This window comes from Harpia harpyja, chromosome 14, assembly GCF_026419915.1.
Source record: "Harpia harpyja isolate bHarHar1 chromosome 14, bHarHar1 primary haplotype, whole genome shotgun sequence".
Lineage (NCBI taxonomy): Eukaryota > Metazoa > Chordata > Aves > Accipitriformes > Accipitridae > Harpia > Harpia harpyja.
In genome coordinates, this window is record NC_068953.1 from 31840824 (window position 1) to 31861972 (window position 21149).

The 21149-nt window shown below is 39.4% G+C and overlaps 3 protein-coding genes across 9 annotated transcripts in view; 2 read left to right on the forward strand and 1 right to left on the reverse strand.

The window, feature by feature from the left end:
* RNF111 (ring finger protein 111) overlaps positions 1-10213 on the forward strand; it is a 65899-nt gene extending 55686 nt beyond the window's left edge. For 3 of the 7 annotated variants that reach the window (XM_052807346.1, XM_052807347.1, XM_052807349.1), the window contains exons 11-14: positions 5753-5845; positions 6780-6875; positions 7771-7898; positions 8465-10213. In XM_052807346.1, coding sequence (XP_052663306.1) covers positions 5753-5845; positions 6780-6875; positions 7771-7898; positions 8465-8582 — 435 coding nt within the window. In that variant the 3' untranslated portion in view covers positions 8583-10213. The remainder of the gene's footprint in view (positions 1-5752; positions 5846-6779; positions 6876-7770; positions 7899-8464) is intronic. The other 4 variants (XM_052807348.1, XM_052807350.1, XM_052807351.1 and 1 more) reach the window with 3 other exon arrangements.
* Positions 10214-12455: 2242 nt separating this feature from the next.
* Positions 12456-18748, forward strand: CCNB2 (cyclin B2). The gene is made up of 9 exons (XM_052808749.1): positions 12456-12581; positions 14726-14854; positions 14935-15060; positions 15460-15630; positions 15704-15862; positions 16196-16432; positions 17287-17427; positions 18024-18134; positions 18451-18748. Exons 1-9 carry the CDS (start codon positions 12552-12554, stop codon positions 18553-18555), a joined length of 1209 nt encoding a protein of 402 aa, XP_052664709.1. The 5' UTR covers positions 12456-12551; the 3' UTR covers positions 18556-18748.
* A 1272-nt stretch (positions 18749-20020) lies between these two features.
* The window catches only part of MYO1E (myosin IE), a 98086-nt gene continuing 96957 nt past the window's right edge, over positions 20021-21149 (reverse strand). Inside the window, 1 exon segment of the mRNA XM_052807792.1 lies at positions 20021-21111. Within this exon segment, the coding sequence (XP_052663752.1) occupies positions 21035-21111 (77 nt within the window). The 3' untranslated portion in view covers positions 20021-21034.

Consider the following 21149-nt stretch of genomic DNA (forward strand, 5'->3'; position numbering starts at 1 on the left):
CATTCTGGACAAATATCCATTCTGCAAACTTGAACAACATTTTTAGGAAGAATCAACTGAAGAGCAATGCATGGCATGACTAATGAAACATCAGATGAGAAAGACACAGGAGACAGAGGCTTTATCTGTTCCTCTGTTCTTCTCTGATGCCAGTGCTTGTTGTTAGATGCCAATTCAATTTCTGTTTACTCTGAGTGACTTTGGCTGCTCTTTTGGCACTGTTTATGAAAGGCTTTTTGACTCAGAGTGCCCAGCAGCAGTTATCACATCTGTGTGGACAGGATGGGAATTTCCATAATTTAATAAGCTGAGATGGATGTTAAAAGGAATGTGACTTTTTCATAATGAACTATATACCAGCCATAATTCTGACTAGCCAAACCACACTTATGGCTGTAACGCATATCCAAGCAGAATTCCTTTTCTTCTGTTGCTTCAGGAAAGAAAAGGCACCCTAGTTTATAATGAAATCTGGAAGGGGGAAAGTCCAAAAAAATCTCCAGAAGGTGTTTTTAAATTTGGCCTGAGGACACCCTGAAAGGGTCCCCTTCTCTATATTGCCAGCTCCCCTGAGTCTCATGTTTTCCATATGTTACCCATTTACCTGAATGACCAGAATGCTATGTTTAGCTGTAAAATCACTTAATTTTTGTAACTGCAAAGATTAGAATATTTCTAACATTTTTCAGGCTTCAAAAAATACAAAAGGGATTAGAAAAATGGAGTATAATCTATTATTTGCTGTAAAGTTTCAAAAGTCTGCAGACATTCATTTAGAAATTGTAATTTAGTTCAGCTTTGAAACAGGAACTTGCTCTGAACATGAGTTTGTTACTAGGACACTTAAAAAAAACCCCAGTGCTTTATATTTTAAATCCGCTCTGTTAAAGGAAGGGTTATTTTTCTGAATTGGATTTGTTCCTTTTCGTCATTTAATGGAGGGTGGGGTGGAAGGTTAAAACTAGAAGGTCTTGTTTCTCCCCCCTTCCATCTCCTCTTCATAATCAAAGAACAAAACCAGAATTCTTCAGCTCTAAACTGATAACTAAATTTTAAATGGAATATAGACCTGAAGTGAGCAGTGTTCCCTTTATGCCTTTTAACTTAGTGTACTTTTACTCTTGTTTAGGTGAATAACTAACTACAGCTGATCTGGGATTTTGGCTATTTAAAGCTTAAGCAACAAACCTGCCACCAATAGAATATTCTATTCATTTGTTGTTTTTAAAACATGCAAAGCTGTCAGAGGTACAGTTTTCAGATCATATTATGCATAGTAGTGGGATTTGGTGGTGCATGGTTTTTTGTGGGTTTTGTGGTTTTTGTGGGGTTTTTTTAGTTTCTGTTTTATAAAATATATCTTAAATAATGGAGGCTATCTTACATGCCTCTCAAATTGTTTCAGCTACCCATTAATCAAAGAATTTCCTGGGATATGCTGTTCCAGTCTCTTGACTCCAGCTTCTTCTGCCTTTTTGAATAGTGTCTTGTTGATTGTGAATTTCACTGGGGGGGAGAATTATCTGGACTTCAGAGTTTGCTAGCTGTGGTGTAATACTCTAAAGGGTTGATACAAGCCTTGAGAAGACTCCTTAATTTATTTGTGAACCTGGACTGCAGCTTGCCAGTCAGAGGGAGATCACTGGATCATAATTTCAAAAAAAGAAAAAAAGTTACTTATGGTTACTTAACCTCTCTCAGGTGTTATACATCCAGCTTTCATATGCTGTCCCCCCTTTTTCTTCTATTTCAGAGCCTTACTGTTTTGTTCCTTTAAGTGCTAAATGACTCAGAGTGGTTGAGGCCATCTTTACACTTAGTTGTAAAAATTGGGAGAGATTTGGAGGTATAGGCCAGTAGATACCAGTACATTATGGTAGATGTGTGCTGGTCAGAATGATATCACTCAGTGTAGTCTTACAGGTATCACAGCTCTAAGAGATGCAACTGTTCCGTACAAAAAAAGCTAACAAACTTCCTGTAAAATATCTGAACACTTAGCTTAAGGCTGTAATTTAATGTAGCTATAGTAATTCAAGGTGAACTTTAGGTTTAAAATAGCGTTGATTAGCTGCATCAAATTTAACTGCATTTTTCAAATAAGAAAATGGACTTTTGTAATGCAGCTGCTACTTTTTTCTTAATATACACATGAATTACTGTTCTTCAGTTTTTTGTGGAATATAGACTTTTGAAGAGTGCTCATTTTATGTTCCCCTGAGACACAGATACAGTTGGGTTTTAGCTATGCCGCACGCATTACTTGTTCCTTCGCACAGTGTCCCTCTGTGAAAACTGCAACTTTTCCTTGTTTGAATTTGGCTTATTAAGATATTAATTGTTAAGCTTTACTTCTTTTTGAGTATCGATGTGGACCTAAGCAGTTAACTGGATAAGCTTATTGCTGGGATTTGTTTTAATATGTATGAAGATCATACTTAATGTGAACCATTGAATAAAAGATTGGGATGGACAAGATAAGTAGTACCATACAATGGAAGAATCTCTTCACTGACTGTGGCAACTGACAGGCAAAAAGATACTGGAAGGATGGAAACTGTTTGAAAGAAGGTAGCAAGGAAGAAAAATCTTTCCTGCAGGTTAGCTGTTTAAAACTGTTTCAGAATGTTTGTGTTGTAAATGGTTCAGACTTGTCCTTGAATTTTTTAGTTGCTGCAAATTTTTGTGGTAGTGGGAAGTGTCAACAGAAAGTGCAAAACCAGAAACAGATGATACTTGTTCTACAGGAAACAAAACAGTTCTTGACAAACTTGTACTGGAATTTGCAGGTCCAGAGTATATTGCTTTAAAGTACATATTATAATTTGACTGTATCCAAAACAATATATACAAGCACTTAGTGCAGACTGGCATTACTTTTAACTTTTTAGTTTCTTCATTAGCTTTAAGCTTTTCCTTCTTTCTTATGGTCAATATGAAAACTTACTGAAAACACACTTCCATTTGTGTGTGAACCTGTTTCAATAGAGATGAAATCTTCTCTTTGCATTTGAAGCTTGATGTTAACTGTCAAAGGGATTTTAGTTAGACTGTTTTTAGCTGGGCATTATCGATGGTTCTCTCTCGCCCATCTTCCCTCCAGTTTGTAGTCACAAATGTAATTAGTTAAAATGTTGCTATGTTAGCAGACTGCTTATTCTGCAGGTGTAAAAAAGCTATTTTTTTTTAGAGAGATGTTTTTTCAAAATACAGTGTTTTACTTGGCCAGAAATGTAAGCTGTGCTCTCACAGTATTTTAAAAGAGCCTGTACATATGTTCAGATGATTTTGTAGAGGTGTTATGCCATTCCCCATCAGGATAATATGAAGGCCCCTTTATTAGCATGAAAATGTATTGTCCCACCCAATATTTTTGTTGTCTAAGTTCAGTAGTTTGTTGTGGTATGTACTCTGAGAAATTCTTGGTTGGTTTTGTAGTGTTAAAATTAATTTTAGTATGTTTCTTAAATAGATAGTCTTCAGCAGCAGAATTTGTTCCAAATGGGAGACCTATCTGGGTGCACGTCACTGCAGTTGGTAAACTCTGACTTTTGAGGCAATTGGAACTGTAATTATTGCATTACAGCAATACACCTGTGACTTTACAGCTCCTGTAATGATGCAGTATCTGCACGATCAGATGCATTGTTTTCCAACAGGCTGTTTTCAAATCCTGGTGAATCAAAAAAACAGACTTAGGTTAGGTTTTGTCAGGAGTTTCCTTTCCTCTGAGTGGAGGCAATCGATTCACAATGTAGTAACAGGCAATGGAAACTTCCAAATGATGCCAAACAGGTCTATGCCTAGTAAAAACCTGGGACAACAAAGATGTTCGTAGTGTGGATGAGTGACTTAGTTCTTTAAATGCGTTTTCTGTACTTGGAAGCCAAAGTAAAATTACACGCTTAAATGCAGAATGGATCATAAATCACCCATTATCGAAGCCAGATTTCTTACAATGTAGTTTTTACAAATTCTCATATTTTTATTGTACTCTCCCAAATTCCTTTGTTACAGCTGCAGTTTATGTTGTGAAAAGATGTTACTTACATGAAATGTTTAGGTATGCAGATGAATATATGTATCTTGTGATATAAAATTCTATATTTGCAACCATATTGAATTAATGTATTAGTATATAATCTCTGTAAATACACTCTGCCTATTGCATGACAACTTAGATCTTTAAATTGATACACTGTTGGAGTTTGCAGCAGTCATCCTGTCTTGCTTGTTTCCCATCTCCAGCTCTCATTAGTACCACACCAACAGATATTTAGGCTGCTTATGAGAGAGGCACCCCCTGTGTTAGGATTCTGGAAATACTCTGAAAGATAAATCTTCAGTTTCTATTACTCTGGTTTGTAAAAATCTAATACTAATATTGTGGCTGTATTTGTGGCTTATATTGGCACTACATGGTCATCATTTAGGAAGCACCACGTAAACTACTTTAAAATAATCAGATTCTGGTTTTCTTTAAAAAAAAAAATTATTTAGGGCAAAGAAATCTTTTCTATCACTGTCAGCTTTTAGTTACTGACTGGATTTGAAAAATAGAAAGGTAGCTTATTGATCTGTTATGTTATGTAAGTAACTTTGTCTAGGCCTATGCTTTCTCACAATGCATTAATTCAGTTTTATACCTTTATATATGTTGAGCTTAGAAGTGTCTGCTGGAAATAAGAAAAGCCACACGTGAATACCTGACTTCATGAATAATATCTGGGATGTCTGACTTGTTGACAGCCTTATGAGATGAATTTTGAGCTGTCATATACAGCAGCAGAGATGTTACCAGCTGATAGCACAGAAAGGAAGATAGTACTTAACGTTATTTCCAAATGAATTGATGCTTACAGTCCTCATATCAGTGCACACTACATGAATAAGTAAACTGAATTTGCTGATCATTTGGGGGTTTTTTTCACCTGTTCATTAAAAATTGCTGCTGGTATGTTTCTGACAAAAAGTAATGCTATTATTCACTCATCTCACGGGGGTAAAAATGGAACGCAGAAGCCCTGCTGTGAAGGTGGTCCTTGGTATATTAACATCCTTTCTGCTTTCCTGTATGAAAAGTGCTGGTGCTTGAAGTGCCTGTAGGGTATATCACTGGACACTGGTATTTTGTTCACTGCCTGTATCTTAATGTGCAAGGAAGTCAGTGGATGCTTGAATGTAGAGTGTATGTAGAGTTGCCTGTGACTTTAGATGCGAGTTTTGAGTGTTACTTTTTTTATCTGCCTTTAAATTTGAAGAGTATCTGAAGATGTTGAGTTGTTTTGGATAAGATAAGGATATTGGCTGTTTTTTCCAGACTGAGTATTAGCCTTGTTTTTTCTGCAGTACCAAAAACTTATATTTGAGAATCTATAGCAAGTCCTTTTCGTAACTTCATTTGCAGCTTTTAGGTGTTTTGCTTACAAAAATAGGTAGATATTTATGGCAGTTTATACAAAGTAGGTTGAGATTTTTGAGACCTGGGAAGTGAGACCAAGCAATACGTAATGCAGATGTGGAGAGATTATAATAGAGGATCTAGTCTCACTTCTGTTTTGCTTCTGGTTCTGTTTAGAGAGCTCAGAGTGGTGTTGTGTTATGCCGTCAGTTGGAATTGTATGCTCAAGCTGAGAAGTATAAATAATAAGTGATTCAGTAAAAGCAAAAGGATCTTAAATTTTACAAAGTGAACAGTAAAATACTGAAACTGTTCTGAATAGGTTTAACTTAACGTCTGCTGTTTGAATAGGTACCAGACATGGCGGGCTACCCTCACATCCGTTACATTTCATCAGGATTGGATGGAACATCATTCAGAGGCCCTTTCAGGGGCAATTTTGAGGTTTGTAATAGAATAAAACTAGATAATATGTCAAAATGTGTCATGAGGGAATATGGGGAGGGTATATGGTAGAGCTAGTTCTATATGTAGTTGTAAAAGAATCATAAAGAAAATACCCTTTATATATAGAATGACCTCACTATCATGAACTGGGATAAAAGCATATAGAAAAGTCGGTCAATAAAAGGTGCCCTGGACAATGTAGGCTTAGGTGGTTATTAACTGACAGTACATCTTGCTCTGCCCACCACCCCAGTTAGTAGGATGTAGTATTCACATATGTTGGTAAAAGGTAGTGTTGTCTCTAAATAACTGTGCCAGGATCCTCCTAGTGAGGGTGAAACTTGGCAACTTAAACAGTGCTGTCCTGTTTGTTATGTAGTGCAGGAATTGAAACTGAGGGAAGAAAAAAAACCCAGAGAAAATAAAAGGTATCAGATGCAGAGAGTTAATGACCTAGTCTACTGAAAACATCTTCAGTGACATCTCATGGTTCTAATAAACTCATTGCTGGAGAAAAAGAAATCAGTCATTGTATTTCAACTTAAGCAACTTTTTTTTCTTCTAAGCCTTAATGACTGTTAGAAAGCAGATATTTACGTAGTGCATTTTAATTGCATTTTCATCATTAGTCACACAAGTATGTGTGAACATACTGATAACCATGCCTAGCTGAGAAACATTTTCTATTTTTTTTTAGTAGTAAAATAGTTTTTCCCTATAACTTAAAATACCAGGCAGTGTTGTGGGGGTTTTTCTACAGAAACCCATCACTTTTCCTACACAACATACTCTTTTTTTTGCTTTGCCTGTATTTGAATAAGTTGGGAATCGAGCATTTGTCATTCTGCAATAAGTTAGAATAAAAGTAATATTTACTCAAGTTAGTTGAAATAACAGTTCTTACACTGTATATTCCTTGATAATTTCATAGGAGCTGATTCACTTGGAGGAACGATTAGGCAATGTTAATCGCGGAGCAACACAGGGAACTATAGAAAGATGCACATATCCACATAAATACAAAAAGGTGAGGATTTCTCAAATTGTGGCTTGTCTGTAATATTTCTTTGAAAATGTAATTATGTTTACCTTAAATCTGCAGAAATGTCAGCTTTAAAGAGTGCATGGTTTATGTATCTTGCAATTTAAAGGATTGTAAGCACAGCTTACAATGCCACTTCTTTCACAAAGAAAATAAAAAATGTGGTCCCTAGATAAAGAGCTACTGTAATGTGATATGATGTCATAAACAAAAGTGGTTTGATATGATTTAATAACTTGTCCAGCAGTTATTATTAGCCTTGTGAGCAATGAAACAACTATTGGTAATATCTAAATAGTCAACAGACTTCAGTGATAACTCATCAAATAAAGACTTTATTTCTGCAATAAATTGTTTATGATTCTTACCTGCTTGGTATGTATCATTTTACCTTTACTCTGATCACATTAGGAAGACTGGGACACTAGGAAGTTTTGAATCTGGTATGGAATTTTGACAACTTAAGTTGTCTCTCAATTGGAGTTTACTATACCGTAATATAGAATCCCATCCACATTTACACAGTGTTTTTTCACACTTGATAAATAGTGACTTAAGATACTAGGTTTGAAATGAATTTTTTTTTTTTTTGCCTCTTCATTAATAAAATGAAGATATTTATACATAGACAACAAGTAAAAGGACTGGTTGCAACAATATTAAATCAATACATTCACAGTCCAGTAGACTTTTGTAATTAACAATAGTTAAATAAATCTGAAATGTCCTGTGATTTTGCTCCAAGTGGTAGTTCTTAATTCATTTTGGTTCAAATACATTTGAATAAATATTATGAAATGTTTTCAAAGAAGTATGTGTTGAATATGTATTAAAAACAGATTTTACTCAGTTTGTCAATAATGTCATCTCTACTAATAAGGTAACAACTGATTGGTTCTCACAGAGGAAACTGCACTGCAAACAAGATGGGGAGGAAGGAACAGAAGAAGACACAGAGGAAAAGTGTACCATCTGTTTGTCTATATTGGAGGAAGGTGAAGATGTCAGGTAAGTAGTACCACTGAATATCAGAATATAATGTTAATGTTCTGGCTTTAAGACCATACTTGAATATAGTACACTACTCTGCAATACTCCTTAGGATAACAGTTACAATTAAGGACTCTCTGTCACTGAACCAATAAATAACACAAGTTGCAACTGAAAACACACATTGTTCAGTCTGTATTGTCTTTGGGTAGAATGTAGGTTATTTTCTTACGGTCTGCCATAAGTTGACTGACTGTCTTATAACACGAGCCCAAGCTGATGCCCTGAATTAATCAGGACTGTCAATTTTAGTTTTTCCGGAGTAATGCTGCTGAAGCTATAAAAGGTTTAAATCAGTGTAATACAGCAGAAGCTAGCTGATGCTTGACTTTGTTGCCCATATCCATTTCTTCTTGGAACTAGACAAAATGCAGGTTGAACTGGAAAAGCTAGTGAAACTTGTGGAAAAACATGCACATGCAAAAAGAATAGCAAATAGCAAAACCCAAATTACTGTTTTTCCAATGGGTATGTTGATACGGAAACGCTTTATTAACACTAATGTTTTTCTGTTCTGATGACAGGCGCCTTCCATGTATGCACCTTTTCCACCAAGTATGTGTAGATCAGTGGTTGATTACTAACAAGAAGTGCCCCATTTGCAGAGTGGACATTGAGGCTCAACTGCCTAGTGAAAGTTGACACCGCTTTCCAGAACTCTTGTCCTCCCTCTCGCTCCCTCGTCCTTCCTGGTACTGCAGTCAACCAAAGATGGCATGACTTACCTGCGCAGATTTGGAAGCATTGAACCTAGAGTGCTGGCTCTGCTATATGGTACAACTAATGCTAGACCTACAGTTTATGTAGAAGACAGTTGAGTTTCAGTGTATTTATAAAACTTCTTTTTAGGTTTTACATTTTTTCTTTTAATTCATTACTGTATTTTTGCATGGTTCCTTGTATTGCATTTGTTTGCACATATTATGGGCTTTGTGACCCCAAACTTGCAGGCAAGATTAGCTGCTTTAGTAAGTAGAATTGTGTGGTCTCTTTTTTTGGTTTGTTTTACATAGTATCGAGCTTTGAAAGTATGATTTCACTCATTACTAACCTCGGATTCCTTAATTTAATCGATCATATATTTTAGTTTAAATGTATAAAGATCATCTAGAAAAGGATAATATTATGTATTGAGACATTCCTTAATTAGGAAAAAATGGCTGCTGTATATTTACAATATCAGTTTTGAGTCAAATAACATCCTTAATACTGGGAACAGAATATGAACTATATTCAGTTTGACTGATACATATAGCATACTCATCACCAGATTTCTTGTCTGATCAAATTTTTGTGTTTCTTTTTAAAATCTCAGCACAATGCAGATATATTTGAATGTCAATATTAAACATTTAGACTGCTGTTCAGATTGTATTTATCATTTTCTTCCTATGTCTAGAAATTTGAATCCCTAACTTAAATATTTGCTGCTGTGAAACAGCTCTAGTGAACACTAAATGTTGATTTCAGTTAGCTGGATTGTAGATACTTGCAGATTGAAAGAATTATTACGGAAATGGAAGAAGAGCTTAGAATCTCTGCTAACTTAAGTCGAAGTATCTGCGCACATCGAGGGGGTTTTTTGGTTATTTTTGGGTTGTTTTTTTTTTTAATATAAAACCATTCAATAAGGACATAGAGCTGCAGGGTGGTGAGGTGGTTTTTTTTGTTTTAGTGTTTTTGGGGGGGTTGGGGTTTTTTTGGTTTTTGGGTTTTTTGGCAGATATACATGCATTCGTAGAACTTCTAAGGATTCCAGGCTTGTCTTGGGATTTTTATGAGTTTTAAAGTTAATAGTTAGCTAAATCCATTTGTCTCTTGTTTTATTTTTCATTAGTAAATTGAAAGCCTGTAAATTTCTGTAGAAACTGAGACACAAATTATGTGGTTACCTAGTTTTTGCCTTGATCATAGATTCCCTCTTTATAAATTACCAACAGTCCATCACTGATTGAAATATTTTCTATAGTTAAGATTTGCTGCATAATATAGTATATAGAATTAAGTTATAATGTACTAACATTTCGCCTTTGGAGGAGGTTTTAATCCACATCAGGATTCAAGTTTCTCATCAACATTCTTTCACATATAATAGATTATAGTTTATTTAAATGTGCTCAACATTGCAAAATGCAAATGTGCAAAAACATTGAGACAGTATTACTGTCACTTTGGAAAAGATGTTCCTCGGGGATCATTTATGAACATGTCAATAAGCTTGCATTAAGCCACCTGCTTTGTAAGTGGATTGAATAATAAATACCTTCAGTTTCTCTTGTCTTTGTCTTTCATAATCAGATTAAGTGTAAAATGGTTTACAGTAAACCTAGAAGATGAACTGTTATGTTTACACTAAAAAAAGTGATCCATTTATAAATATTACCTTATCTAATTTGATGCCTGGTTTTGTCTGGTTAAAGCTGCTTCCCTTTTGTATTTTTTTATTTTTATCTGTTAGGAGTAGCATTTGCCAGTGCAGTGTCTATTGCTGGCAACAAACTTAACACCTCTGGCACTGAGGCTTTAAGTGGAGCGAAATTTTATTCCAGCATGTGTGATAAATGGACATTGTCAAGCTTAATTGCATTGCTAAAATTGAACTTAAAACCACTTTGTGCTTGTACGATGGGGGATATGGGAGAGAGGCAACACGTGATTTGACTGCTTCAAAACCTGACATGGTTTTATGCTAAAGCTTCTTGAACATGCTGTAGGAAACTGAAAGTGAGTATGAAGTTGAAGCTGCATTGGTAAAAATTAATAAAAGTAACGGGACAGACTGAACAGACACTTTCTGTTCTTTAGTGACTGTTGAAAAGGAGGGAAGTTGGTTGGCCGCTGATGCTTGAAGTCTGACGATACTCACTTTTAAAAGTTTCCAAGAAGGTACTTGAGAGACATGGGACAAAAGAAACGGGGCCTCTGGAATAATTGAGACCCTGGGTAGGTCATAGAATCTATTTTGGCTTCCTTACAGGACAAAGAAGCACAGGTTTGGGGGATTTTTTTTTTTTTTTTCTTAGGAAATCTTTTATGCACCTGATTTGGGTGCCTGGTACTAGAGGTAATTTAGTGGTCCATGAATTGACTTGTTTTATAACTGCTACTGATATTGTCTTGCTTTTAAATGTATGCATAACATTGTAATGTGATGTTGAACACTTAGGTATTTGCCAGGAATCACAGTGTTCTGATCTTACATGCTATTGCAGGGGCTAATAAAGCTGCAGCCTACTTCTGTTGCAGAAAGTTGTGACTTAACCATAATTTAAGGGAAGGAAAAAGAATAGGCTTTTGATTTTGAAAATTTCCACCACTGACTGTGCTTTATATGCTTAGATGCATTGCCTTAAGTTTTCTGCAGCATCTTTGAAGATAAGATTCTCAACAGTATGCATCAAATTACTTTTCATATAAAATTCCATTGTCAAAAGAAATCCTTTTGTATGCAATAAATAAACTGTTAGACTGGTATCATTCAAAATCTGCTTCATATGGAAGTTGTTTTTTTTTTTCCTTTTGCCTCTTCAAGTCTTGATCTGTAAAAATTATTTTGTATACATGCATTCTTACAGGTACTGCCTAAGAAAAAATTGTCTCAGTGAAGGATCGACATTTAGCCACAGTTAAATATGTTGATAAACAGAACCATCTGGAACTTAGGAATTCAGGAAAACGGCCTTTATGAAGGATATAAAATATTAATGTGTATATCTGTGAGTAAACATACAATGCCACTTTGGGGAGGTTGCAGAGTAATTGTGATTAGACTTTGCTGTCAGCTGAGGCACATACTGCAGGGCTGAAGTTCCCGAGTCCCAGGACTAGTTATTAAACTGACTGTTATTGTTACTAGCTGACTGACGTGCCTTCCTCAAGTCATATGTGATATTCAAAATACAAGCTGTCGCACGCGTTTGTTGGGATTAGTTTCCCACAGTGCAGAGTACCAAGCTGCTCTTTGGAACGAGGTAAGCCACCTCTGCGGGTGCTCCCTTTGACTGGAGCGTTGCTGAGGTTTGGGTCACAAAAGCTCCCGAAGGCGTCCGTGCTTCCAGCCAGCTGCCCTCAATAACCGTGAGGAGCAGCGGAGGTGCCGGCTGCGCCCGGGCCCCCCTCGGCTCCCCCGGCCCGGTGCCTCCGGTGCTTCATCGGCCTCTCGACAGCTGAGCGCGCCGTGGCAGTTGCCGCACGGCTTTTAACTGCCCAAACTCTCGCCGCCCGGTGTTTTTCGCCATGGACGGCACAGCTGTGTGTACTTTCCAAGGTAAAACCTCCCGCTTCGCCACCTTGCGCTCCTCCCAGAAGGAGGGGAGGGGAGGGGAGGCAGCTGCCCCGCCTCCCCGCCTCTGCCCTCGGCGCATGCGCCGCCCCTCCCGCCCCCAGAGCCCGGCTTGCCGGAAGGTTGTCAAACCGTTTCCTCTATGGGAGGGGCCCGAGAAGGTGGACCAATCGAGTCCGTGCATTGTACGAAGCTGCCCAATGGGAGAGCGGGAGGGGGCTTAAGCGGAGCCGCGGCGGCGCGAGGCAGCAGTCGGTGGTTTGCCGGGGGAAGAAGCGTTCGGCGGGCAGAGGTGTGAGCGGCCGCAGCCTCCCCTTCTCTCCATCCCGATGGCTCTGCCGGTGACGCGCCGCGCCGCTGTGAGTACTGCTTGGGCGGGGGGCGGGAGCCGGTCCGGCGGTAAGGGTCGTGGGGGAGAGAGAGCTGGCGGGCGAGAGGGGGAGCGGAGCGGGGCGGGGAGGGGGGAGCTGCCCGTAGGTCCTGCCGCTCTTTCCTCTCAGGCAGTTAAACACTGGGGCTGTGGTGCGAGTAGGCTGGAGAGGGCTCCCCCCTGCGGGAAGCGGGGGGGCTCTTAGCACTTTATTTGGCCGGGAAGCCGCCGCCGCCCCCCCCCCCCCCCCCCAAATGCTTTTGAGGGTACGGGAGTGGAGCGAGGTCTGCGGGAGGTGGCGGGAAGGAGGAGGAGGAGGCTGAAGCCGGGGTGAGGGGGTGTGCAGTGCCATCCTCCCCCCGGGCGCTTCGCTGGCCTTGGCCGCCTGCTCCTCCCCCTCAGAGTGAGGGGAGGGTGCGTGGGAGGAAGGGAGAAAATTGAAGCAACTTAACGGGAAGGTGCGGGAAGGGAATAAGAACCTCTTTCCCACGGTGACTGTCAAATGGCTTAAGCTAAACCCCACGAGGAATTATTGAAACCCGGTGGTTCCTTTGCTGTGCATAACAAGGGATGTTTATTTTTGTATGCAAAACATAACTTTTTAGTATACATGGTATGTATTTGTGTTGGGTTGACCCTGGCTGGGTGCCAGGTGCCCGCCGAAGCTGCTCTATCAATCCCTCCCCCCCTCAGCTGGACAGGGAAGAGGAAATACAAAAAAGGCTCGTGGGTCGAGATAAGGACAGGAAGAGATCACTCAACCAATTACCATCATGGGCAAAACAGACTCGACTTGGGGAAAATTCATTTATTGCTAATAAACCAGAGTAGGGTAATGAGAAATAAAACCAAATTTTAAAACACCTTCCCTCCACCCCTCCCTTCTTCCTGGGCACAGCTTCACTCCCAAACTCTCTACCAAACCACCCCAGCGGCGCAGGGGGACGGGGAGTGGGGGTTTCAGTTCATCACATGTCGTCTCTGCCACTTCATCCTTCTCAGGGGCAGGACTCCTCACACTCTTTCCCGGCTCCAGCATGGGGTCCCTCTCATGGGAGACAGTACTCCATGAACTTCTCCAATGTGGGTCCTCCCCACAGGCTGCAATTCTTCATGATCTGCTCCAGCGTGGGTCCCTTCCACGGTGTGCAGTCCTTCAGGAGCACACTGCTCCAGCATGGGTTCCCCCTGGGATCACAAGTCCTGCCAGAAAACCTGATCCTGCGTGGGCTCCTCTCTCCACCGGGCCGCAGGTCCTGCCAGAAGCCTGCTCTAGTGCGGGTTTCCCACGGGGTCACAGCCTCCTTTGGGAGGAGTGGGGGGTATTCCCCACTCCGGCGTGGGATCCTCCCCGGACTGCAGGTGGATATCTGCTCCACTGTGGACCTCCCTGCGCTGCAGCGGGACAGCCTGTGTCACCATGGTCTTCACCATGGGCTGCAGGGGGATCTCTGCTCTGGCACCTGGAGCACCTCCTCCCCCTCCTTCTTCACTGACCTTGGTGTCTGCAGGGTTGTTTCTCTTACATGTTCTCACTCCTCTCTCTGGCTGCAGTTTCTGTGCCTGCTGCAACTTTTTTCCCTTCTTAAATATGTTATCACAGAGGTACTATCACTGATGGGCTCGGCCTTGGCCGGCAGCGGGTCCGTCTCGGAGCCGGCTGGTATTGGCTCTGTCGGACACAGGGGAAGCTTCCAGCAGCTTCTCACAGAAGCCACCCCTGTAACCCCCCTGCTACCACAGGCCACACAAACCCAATACAGCATTTAGCAAAGAAATTGCTTTGTTCATGGGAATACTGCTGTAGTTACAAAGTGTGTAAATACAACAAATAAGTAGTGGGGTAAGCACTCTTAATGTTAAAAAGCTATCAGTGAGGAAGAATGAGGTAGAGTGCATTGCTCTAATCTTGCAACACAGTTTCAGAGAGTACTGTACTCTCTGAAACCTATACAGAGGAGAGTTCTTCCTCTGAGCATGTGTGAACAGGTAGGAAATAAAACCTGGCTGAGTAATGGATAGCATGCACAGGGGTACACGGGTACAGTGGTGGTAAGTGTATGATAGAGTTAGGTATCTGAAAATTAAAAAAAGCTGGTCTCTGACTCTTAAGCTGCAATCTTATCGTTTTAGGTCACTAGACAGGTGGAGAATGCTGTGACTGAACTTCAAAGTAAAGCCAAAACTCACCTTACTGGCAAAAGGGCTGCCTTGGAAGAAATAGGAAATAAAGTTGCAACAAGAGGAACACGCATAGCTAAGGTAAAGGAACATTTGAAATCTATCTATAAGGAAAAGATGGATTATTAGCTCTGTACTAATAGTAATTGTTTTCACTACAGAAAACAGAATGCTCCAAAGCATCCATAAAGCCTATGAAAGGACCTAGTAAGATGGCAAATGTAATGATGCTGCCTAAACATCCAGCTGCTGTTAACCAAGCATTCAAAGAAACTGGTGTTCCAAAGGTAGGAATTAATGATACTGTTCTGATTCTTAATTTGATTTGCAACTTGGAGCTCTAACTTCAGAATAGTTCATCTGTAGATGCATCTCACTTCCCTGTGGGAAAAAGCAAAGCCTCTGTACTGAGCTTTTGGTTTCATGTGTGTTGTGCTTAAAGGCTAACATTAAAGTGGCAGAACTAGCTGTTGAAGTACTGGATAAAGTTTCTGCTTTAGCTGGCGATTACTTGGTCTTCTGATTCTGTCTGTACGGCATCTTGGTGAAAGCTTGCCATGCTAGAATGCAAGCTCAGTTTCAACTTTTTTTTATCTTAAGTTGTATTAGTAAATGGAAGAATGTGGAAATGAAGGAGCGTTGCAGCTTAAACAGTAGATACGTAATCACTATGATCTGTTCCTTAGGTTCTGTCTCCTGTCCCTATGGATGTATCTATGGAAGAGGAGGATTTGTGCCAAGCCTTCTCTGATGTGTTGCTCAACAATGTAGAAGACATTGATGCTGAGGACTGGGGGAATCCCCAGCTGTGTAGTGACTATGTAAAAGATATCTATCTGTACCTGAGAGAGCTTGAGGTATGACATACTGAGTCTGCGCTTCTGCAGTATAGTGTTAATCTTGTTGCTCACACAGCTCTTTCTCCAACAGCTGCAGCAATCGGTCCGCCCGCATTACCTTGATGGGAAGACGATCAATGGGCGTATGCGTGCAATTTTAGTTGACTGGCTTGTCCAGGTCCACTCAAGATTCCAGCTTTTGCAGGAAACACTGTATATGTGTGTTGCAGTTATGGATCGCTTCTTACAAGTAAGATATTTTTCAACTTGTTATTTGGACTAGAAGACTTGTTCAATGACTATGCTTTTACAGAAGTTTAGGATTTACCCTTTCTTTATAAATTTAAGAATGTACAAAATCTGCTCTTTGTAAGAGCTCTGTATAATGTAGCATCTTAACTCTGAGGCTGCATTCCTCTTTGAGCCTGTTATTATAGGCACACTTCTGACTCAAAAGTGGAAAATCTCATTTACGTTGTATGAATGAGCACTGTCGTACTGGTGTTTTTAAACTGATAAATTGGAAGCTGTTTATCTAGACTTTGATGTTTTGGGGCCTACTTTTTAAATTCCTATATTGCAGAGTCATCCAGTACCTCGTAGGAGGCTTCAGCTGGTGGGTGTAACAGCACTGCTTGTAGCTTCAAAATATGAAGAGATGTTCTCTCCTGATGTAGCAGACTTTGTTTACATTACTGACAATGCCTACACCAGTAGTGAAATTAGAGAAATGGAGATTATGATTCTTAAAGAGTTAAACTTCAGTTTGGGACGACCTCTTCCAATTCATTTCTTAAGAAGAGCATCAAAAGCTGGGGAAGTGAGTACTTGTCCTCATTATCTAGAACTTTCCTATATGTGTAAAGTATATCAGGATTGCTTCCAGCACTTTTATTGTGTGATCTTACTTGCTTTTTGCTTACACGCTGCATCAAGAACTACTCAGCTATGTAACTCCACCGTGTGGAGTAACATGACAACATCACTGGCAGCCAGTAGTGGTTCATGCCTGTATTTACTGGGGCCTGTGTTTAGTCTTGGTGGCAGTAATTTCACTGTTATAGTAAACTAAACATACCTAGAGCAGAACCCTTGCTTTTAGAGTAATCTTTTGTCTGGTGATGAGAGTATTCCCCAGTAAAAGGGGAGCAGTGTTACAATTCTTCAAAATTTTTGAATGGAAGTATTGTATTATTTAAGAATCAAAAGATAAACTTTCTCTTTGATCTGACTCTTTTTTTTCTCACCTCAGTAGTTAAACTCGAGTGAACTGCCCGCACTTGGAGGTGGGCTTCAATTACCTCAACAGACCACTAGGTGACTCTTGAAGTTAGCGAGCTGTTTTAATTAGGCTCTCCTTGAGTCATTTTACACTTCTCCTCTGTGCCCCATCCTGTATTATGCACTTGTATCCCTAGTTAGGCACAGCAGTGCTGTTTTCTGTTAAAATCCCTCACTTGACTTTGTGTCTAAATGCCAAATGGCTGCTAGGCTAGGACTGGTTTGTGCTCTGGTCTCAATTTTGAGATGAGTGCCTGTTAGAGATCCCTAGACCTTAATAAAGAAATATTTTTGTTGACTGTTTTGTCAGTTAATGAATACAATAAACAATCCTGAATTATTTTGATAAGGTTAAGTGAAACTTTGTGAATTAACAAATTCTCAATCTGGTAGGCTGATGCTAAGCAGCATACGCTAGCAAAATACCTAATGGAGCTGACACTGATAGACTATGACATGGTTCACCATCGTCCTTCAGAGATTGCAGCTGCTGCATTATGCTTGTCCCAAAAGATTCTGGGACATAACAAATGGGTAAGTATTTTTATCAAACTTGTTAAGAGTTTTTTTTTCTTCCAGTTGATTGAATCGAACCGTTAAAACACTACTTCAGAAAATTGTTTTTGGGTTAGTAATAATGCTGGTGATCAAATGACAGCTGGACAGCCTGATGCGTAGTTGCAGGTAGAAAAAGGAATATACCACTAAAAACTTACTATCTTTTTCTGTGTTAACTCTGTGGTATGAAAGGATTTTTCTTTTGAAACTATTGTTACAGAAAGCCACACTGTAAATAAAGGTAGATTTCTCATAATTGTCACAGTACATGTAGAATAACAAAATCACGGACCACGAATAGTGAATTGTAATTCAACTAGTGGTTACTTTTGCAAGGGATGCTTCTTTTGTCCTCTGTGTGGTGTAGAAATGTGGTTGTTGGCACTGATGCGTCCAGGCTTCTGCTGCACACCAGAAGTTATTCTGGATCTGTTGCCTAAACTGACAGTACTACAGTTCCTAGCACTGGAAGATAGTGCATGAAGCTTAGGGCACTTGCTACCTGCAGTGATTGTGCCTTGAACAACAATCCCCACTTCATAAATCTCAAATTTCTTACCATTATGCTGCAGGGTACAAAGCAGCAGTACTACACTGGGTATACAGAAGACAATCTTGTGATGACTATGAAACATATGGCCAAGAATGTGGTCAAAGTAAATGAGAAGTTAACAAAATACACTGTAAGTATAACTAATTAAATCTTTTTAATGTTTTAGAAATTTTTTTCTGCACACTGTGGCTTCTTAAGTAAATGGTCTGTATGTCATCTTAAAGCATCTGCTATTCTGACAAGTCTGTGACAGGATGTTGCATTAGTACTAACTTCAAAACACTTTAAGCAAACTGTGCTCTTGCTACTTTGCAAGCTGGTTCACTTCTAACCTTGTTTGTATGTCTGTTTTCCAAGGAGTCAGGCCAATTGACCCAAAATTATCTGCCTGAACATAAATACTGTATGTGTATATCTCTTGTAACACTGTTTCTCTACCTCTGCAGGCTGTAAAGAACAAGTATGCAAGTAGCAAACTACTGATGATCAGCACAATCCCTCAACTGAGCAGCGAGATAATCAAGGACCTGGCTTTATCGCTCTCATCATAACCCAAGGCAGCCATGTCCTGATGGTATATGCACTTTGTCCTTATTTGCCTATTGAGGCAAAACTACTGCTCTTTATACATAGCATTCTAGCCTTACCACAGACATTTCAGACCTGGAAGGTGAAATTTTAAACTTGCTTTGTAGTACAACTTTTACCTAGAAATAAAGCTCCTCTCTTAAAAAAAAAAAAAAAAAAAAAAAAATATTTTTTTAAATTATGACTGTGAATCTTTTAAGGTACTACATAGACATGTCTACAGTCTAATGTCCAAGTAGGACTTTTGACTAAATAGGTGATTGATACAACTGGCAGTTAGATGTGGATGATTATTTTCAGTGGTTCCTTCCACTCTAGGCTTTATAGTGGGTTATATTTAGTAAAATGTTATTTTTACCGTTACATTAAAGAAGAGCAGGCAGATGGTTCATCTTTTTGTGGTGTACCTTAAAGGATACTAAGCGTGTAATTCATTTCAGTGCCTTGTCCCGAAGAGGTATACAGCAATTTTCTTTTTTTGTAGTTTGTCACCTTCAAGTTTGGGGAAGGTAGTAGGCTGGCTCTGACAGATACTAGCCTTATAAATCTTTGTGTTTAGATGAACGTAAGACAACGTGTTCTCTGTCTTTGTATACCTAAACAAAGGGAGCTAAGGTAGGGAAATTCTAAGCCTCCTGTGATGCTAACCACTGTGTCCAGGGCCTGTAGGTGTAGAACTATAAGGATGTGACCCTTTGAACTAGCTCAGCTCTTAAAACCTGCTCCACTTCTTGGACAAAAAAAATCCCTAGTTTTTTATTGCTTGTTCATTCCCCACCACCACCAATAAACCTCTCTACCTGCCATAAGTAGATTCTTCCTTATTGCTTAACATCTTGCTTTCTTTTGTTTCTAATGAACGTTGGTATCTGTGTGCTCGAGGAACAGAAGTGTGTAAGTACTGCAACTTTTCTTCCACAATACCTCATTTAAGCCTGTTTGTTAACTTGGTGCTATAGAAGTAATGTTAAGTTACAGACCCTTAGGTACTCTCTGTTACACAACTCATTACCTCCCTTCTTCACGAGTGTGCTGGCTCTGTGTGTATATGATCCCCCCTGGACTAAGGCCTTGGTTTCTAGCTTCCAGAAACAGCTTCTGCAGTCAGTCTTCTCTTAATAGAGATGGTAAGTGTGCCTAATTAGACTTAGGCAATGGTTTAGAAGGGAAGGGATTCAAGACTTTTAGCTGTATCTTAAAGCTTATGCAACTTCTTAATACCAGCATATGCAGGTTTTTTACCTGCTCTTAAGAAAAAAAAAAAATGTAATGCATACCCTTCAGCTGGGCATAGTGAAAATGGTTTTGTTTGGAGCAAAGGGAAGGGGATTTTTTCTTTAGGAACTGGTGCAGTAAAATCCAACAGATGTTGTAAAGAGATCTCTTTGTGTACACAACTGAAAACAAACTGCACAGAGAACAGACCTGTTCAGCTAACTGCTTCTTGTGTTTTATTTTATGGAGGTTCAGAAGGCAAAGCATGAATGCTGATAACTGTATGGCAAGCAACAGCCACTCTGGTGTGGGAGGCAATCAGACTTAAGCAGTAACACTTTGCTTTTCCCATTTAAAAGGAGTAGTGCATATCTGTAAGTACCTGGCATAAAAATTCTAGTAGAACTACTTTATGAGTAAGAACAGTGGAATACTACATTATACATTCATACATGTTTCTATCATATTCCGTTTTTATATACAGTATATGATCTGTTTCTATAAATGTACAGCTCTGCATAAAGACACTTCTTATAACAGGTACAGCATTAAACTTAAATCCAACATGGGCCAGCCATATTATATTATAAATCTTGAAGGCAACATTGTTTAGCATACAGTACTATGTGGTATTCTGTTTTAACTTCTTATAGTGCCTGTTGGGAGTCCCTAAACACATCAGCAAGCACAAACCAGTTCCATTACAACTCTCTGTACAGAATTACTTAAATATACCATCACAGTAGGTTTTTAGATGGTAATATCCTAAATAAGCCTAAATGTTTTTGACATGTAGCAGCATACTTAACATGTTCCCCAGAATGATCTGCATTAGAGGAAATGTGCATTTAACATCATCTTCAGTAGATAATTAAAAAGGTTACGGATATTCAGCTGAAGGCACTTATTAAATACACCCTTTTCAAAGTCCCTGGTCCCAGACTGCAAAGCACCTTTCTGTAGGGAGATTTGGGCATTCTTCACTTACTAGGTGTTAAAACCAGGTTTTAAATATAATAAATAATTGGTCAGTATGTCCATTGCTGTATGCTTCTGAGACAAAAGGTCAAAGTCTGTGCTGTGGGTAATTTTCTTCCTGTTCATATACAACTTCACTGGTGGAAATACTGCTGAGAATAGCAAATTTCAGAAGAACAGTGTCCTGAAGGCAAGAGGAAGCATCTTCAACCACTGGTAACTTCATGCCAATTTTTGTCTGACAGTCTCTTATATCTTGGTGACATAATTGTTGGGAAACAGACCTTGTTTCCCTCGTAGTCTTCCTGTCCACCAGCCAGAAGGATCTATGATGAAGAAAGCAAAAGGTAAGTAGTGATGTTCT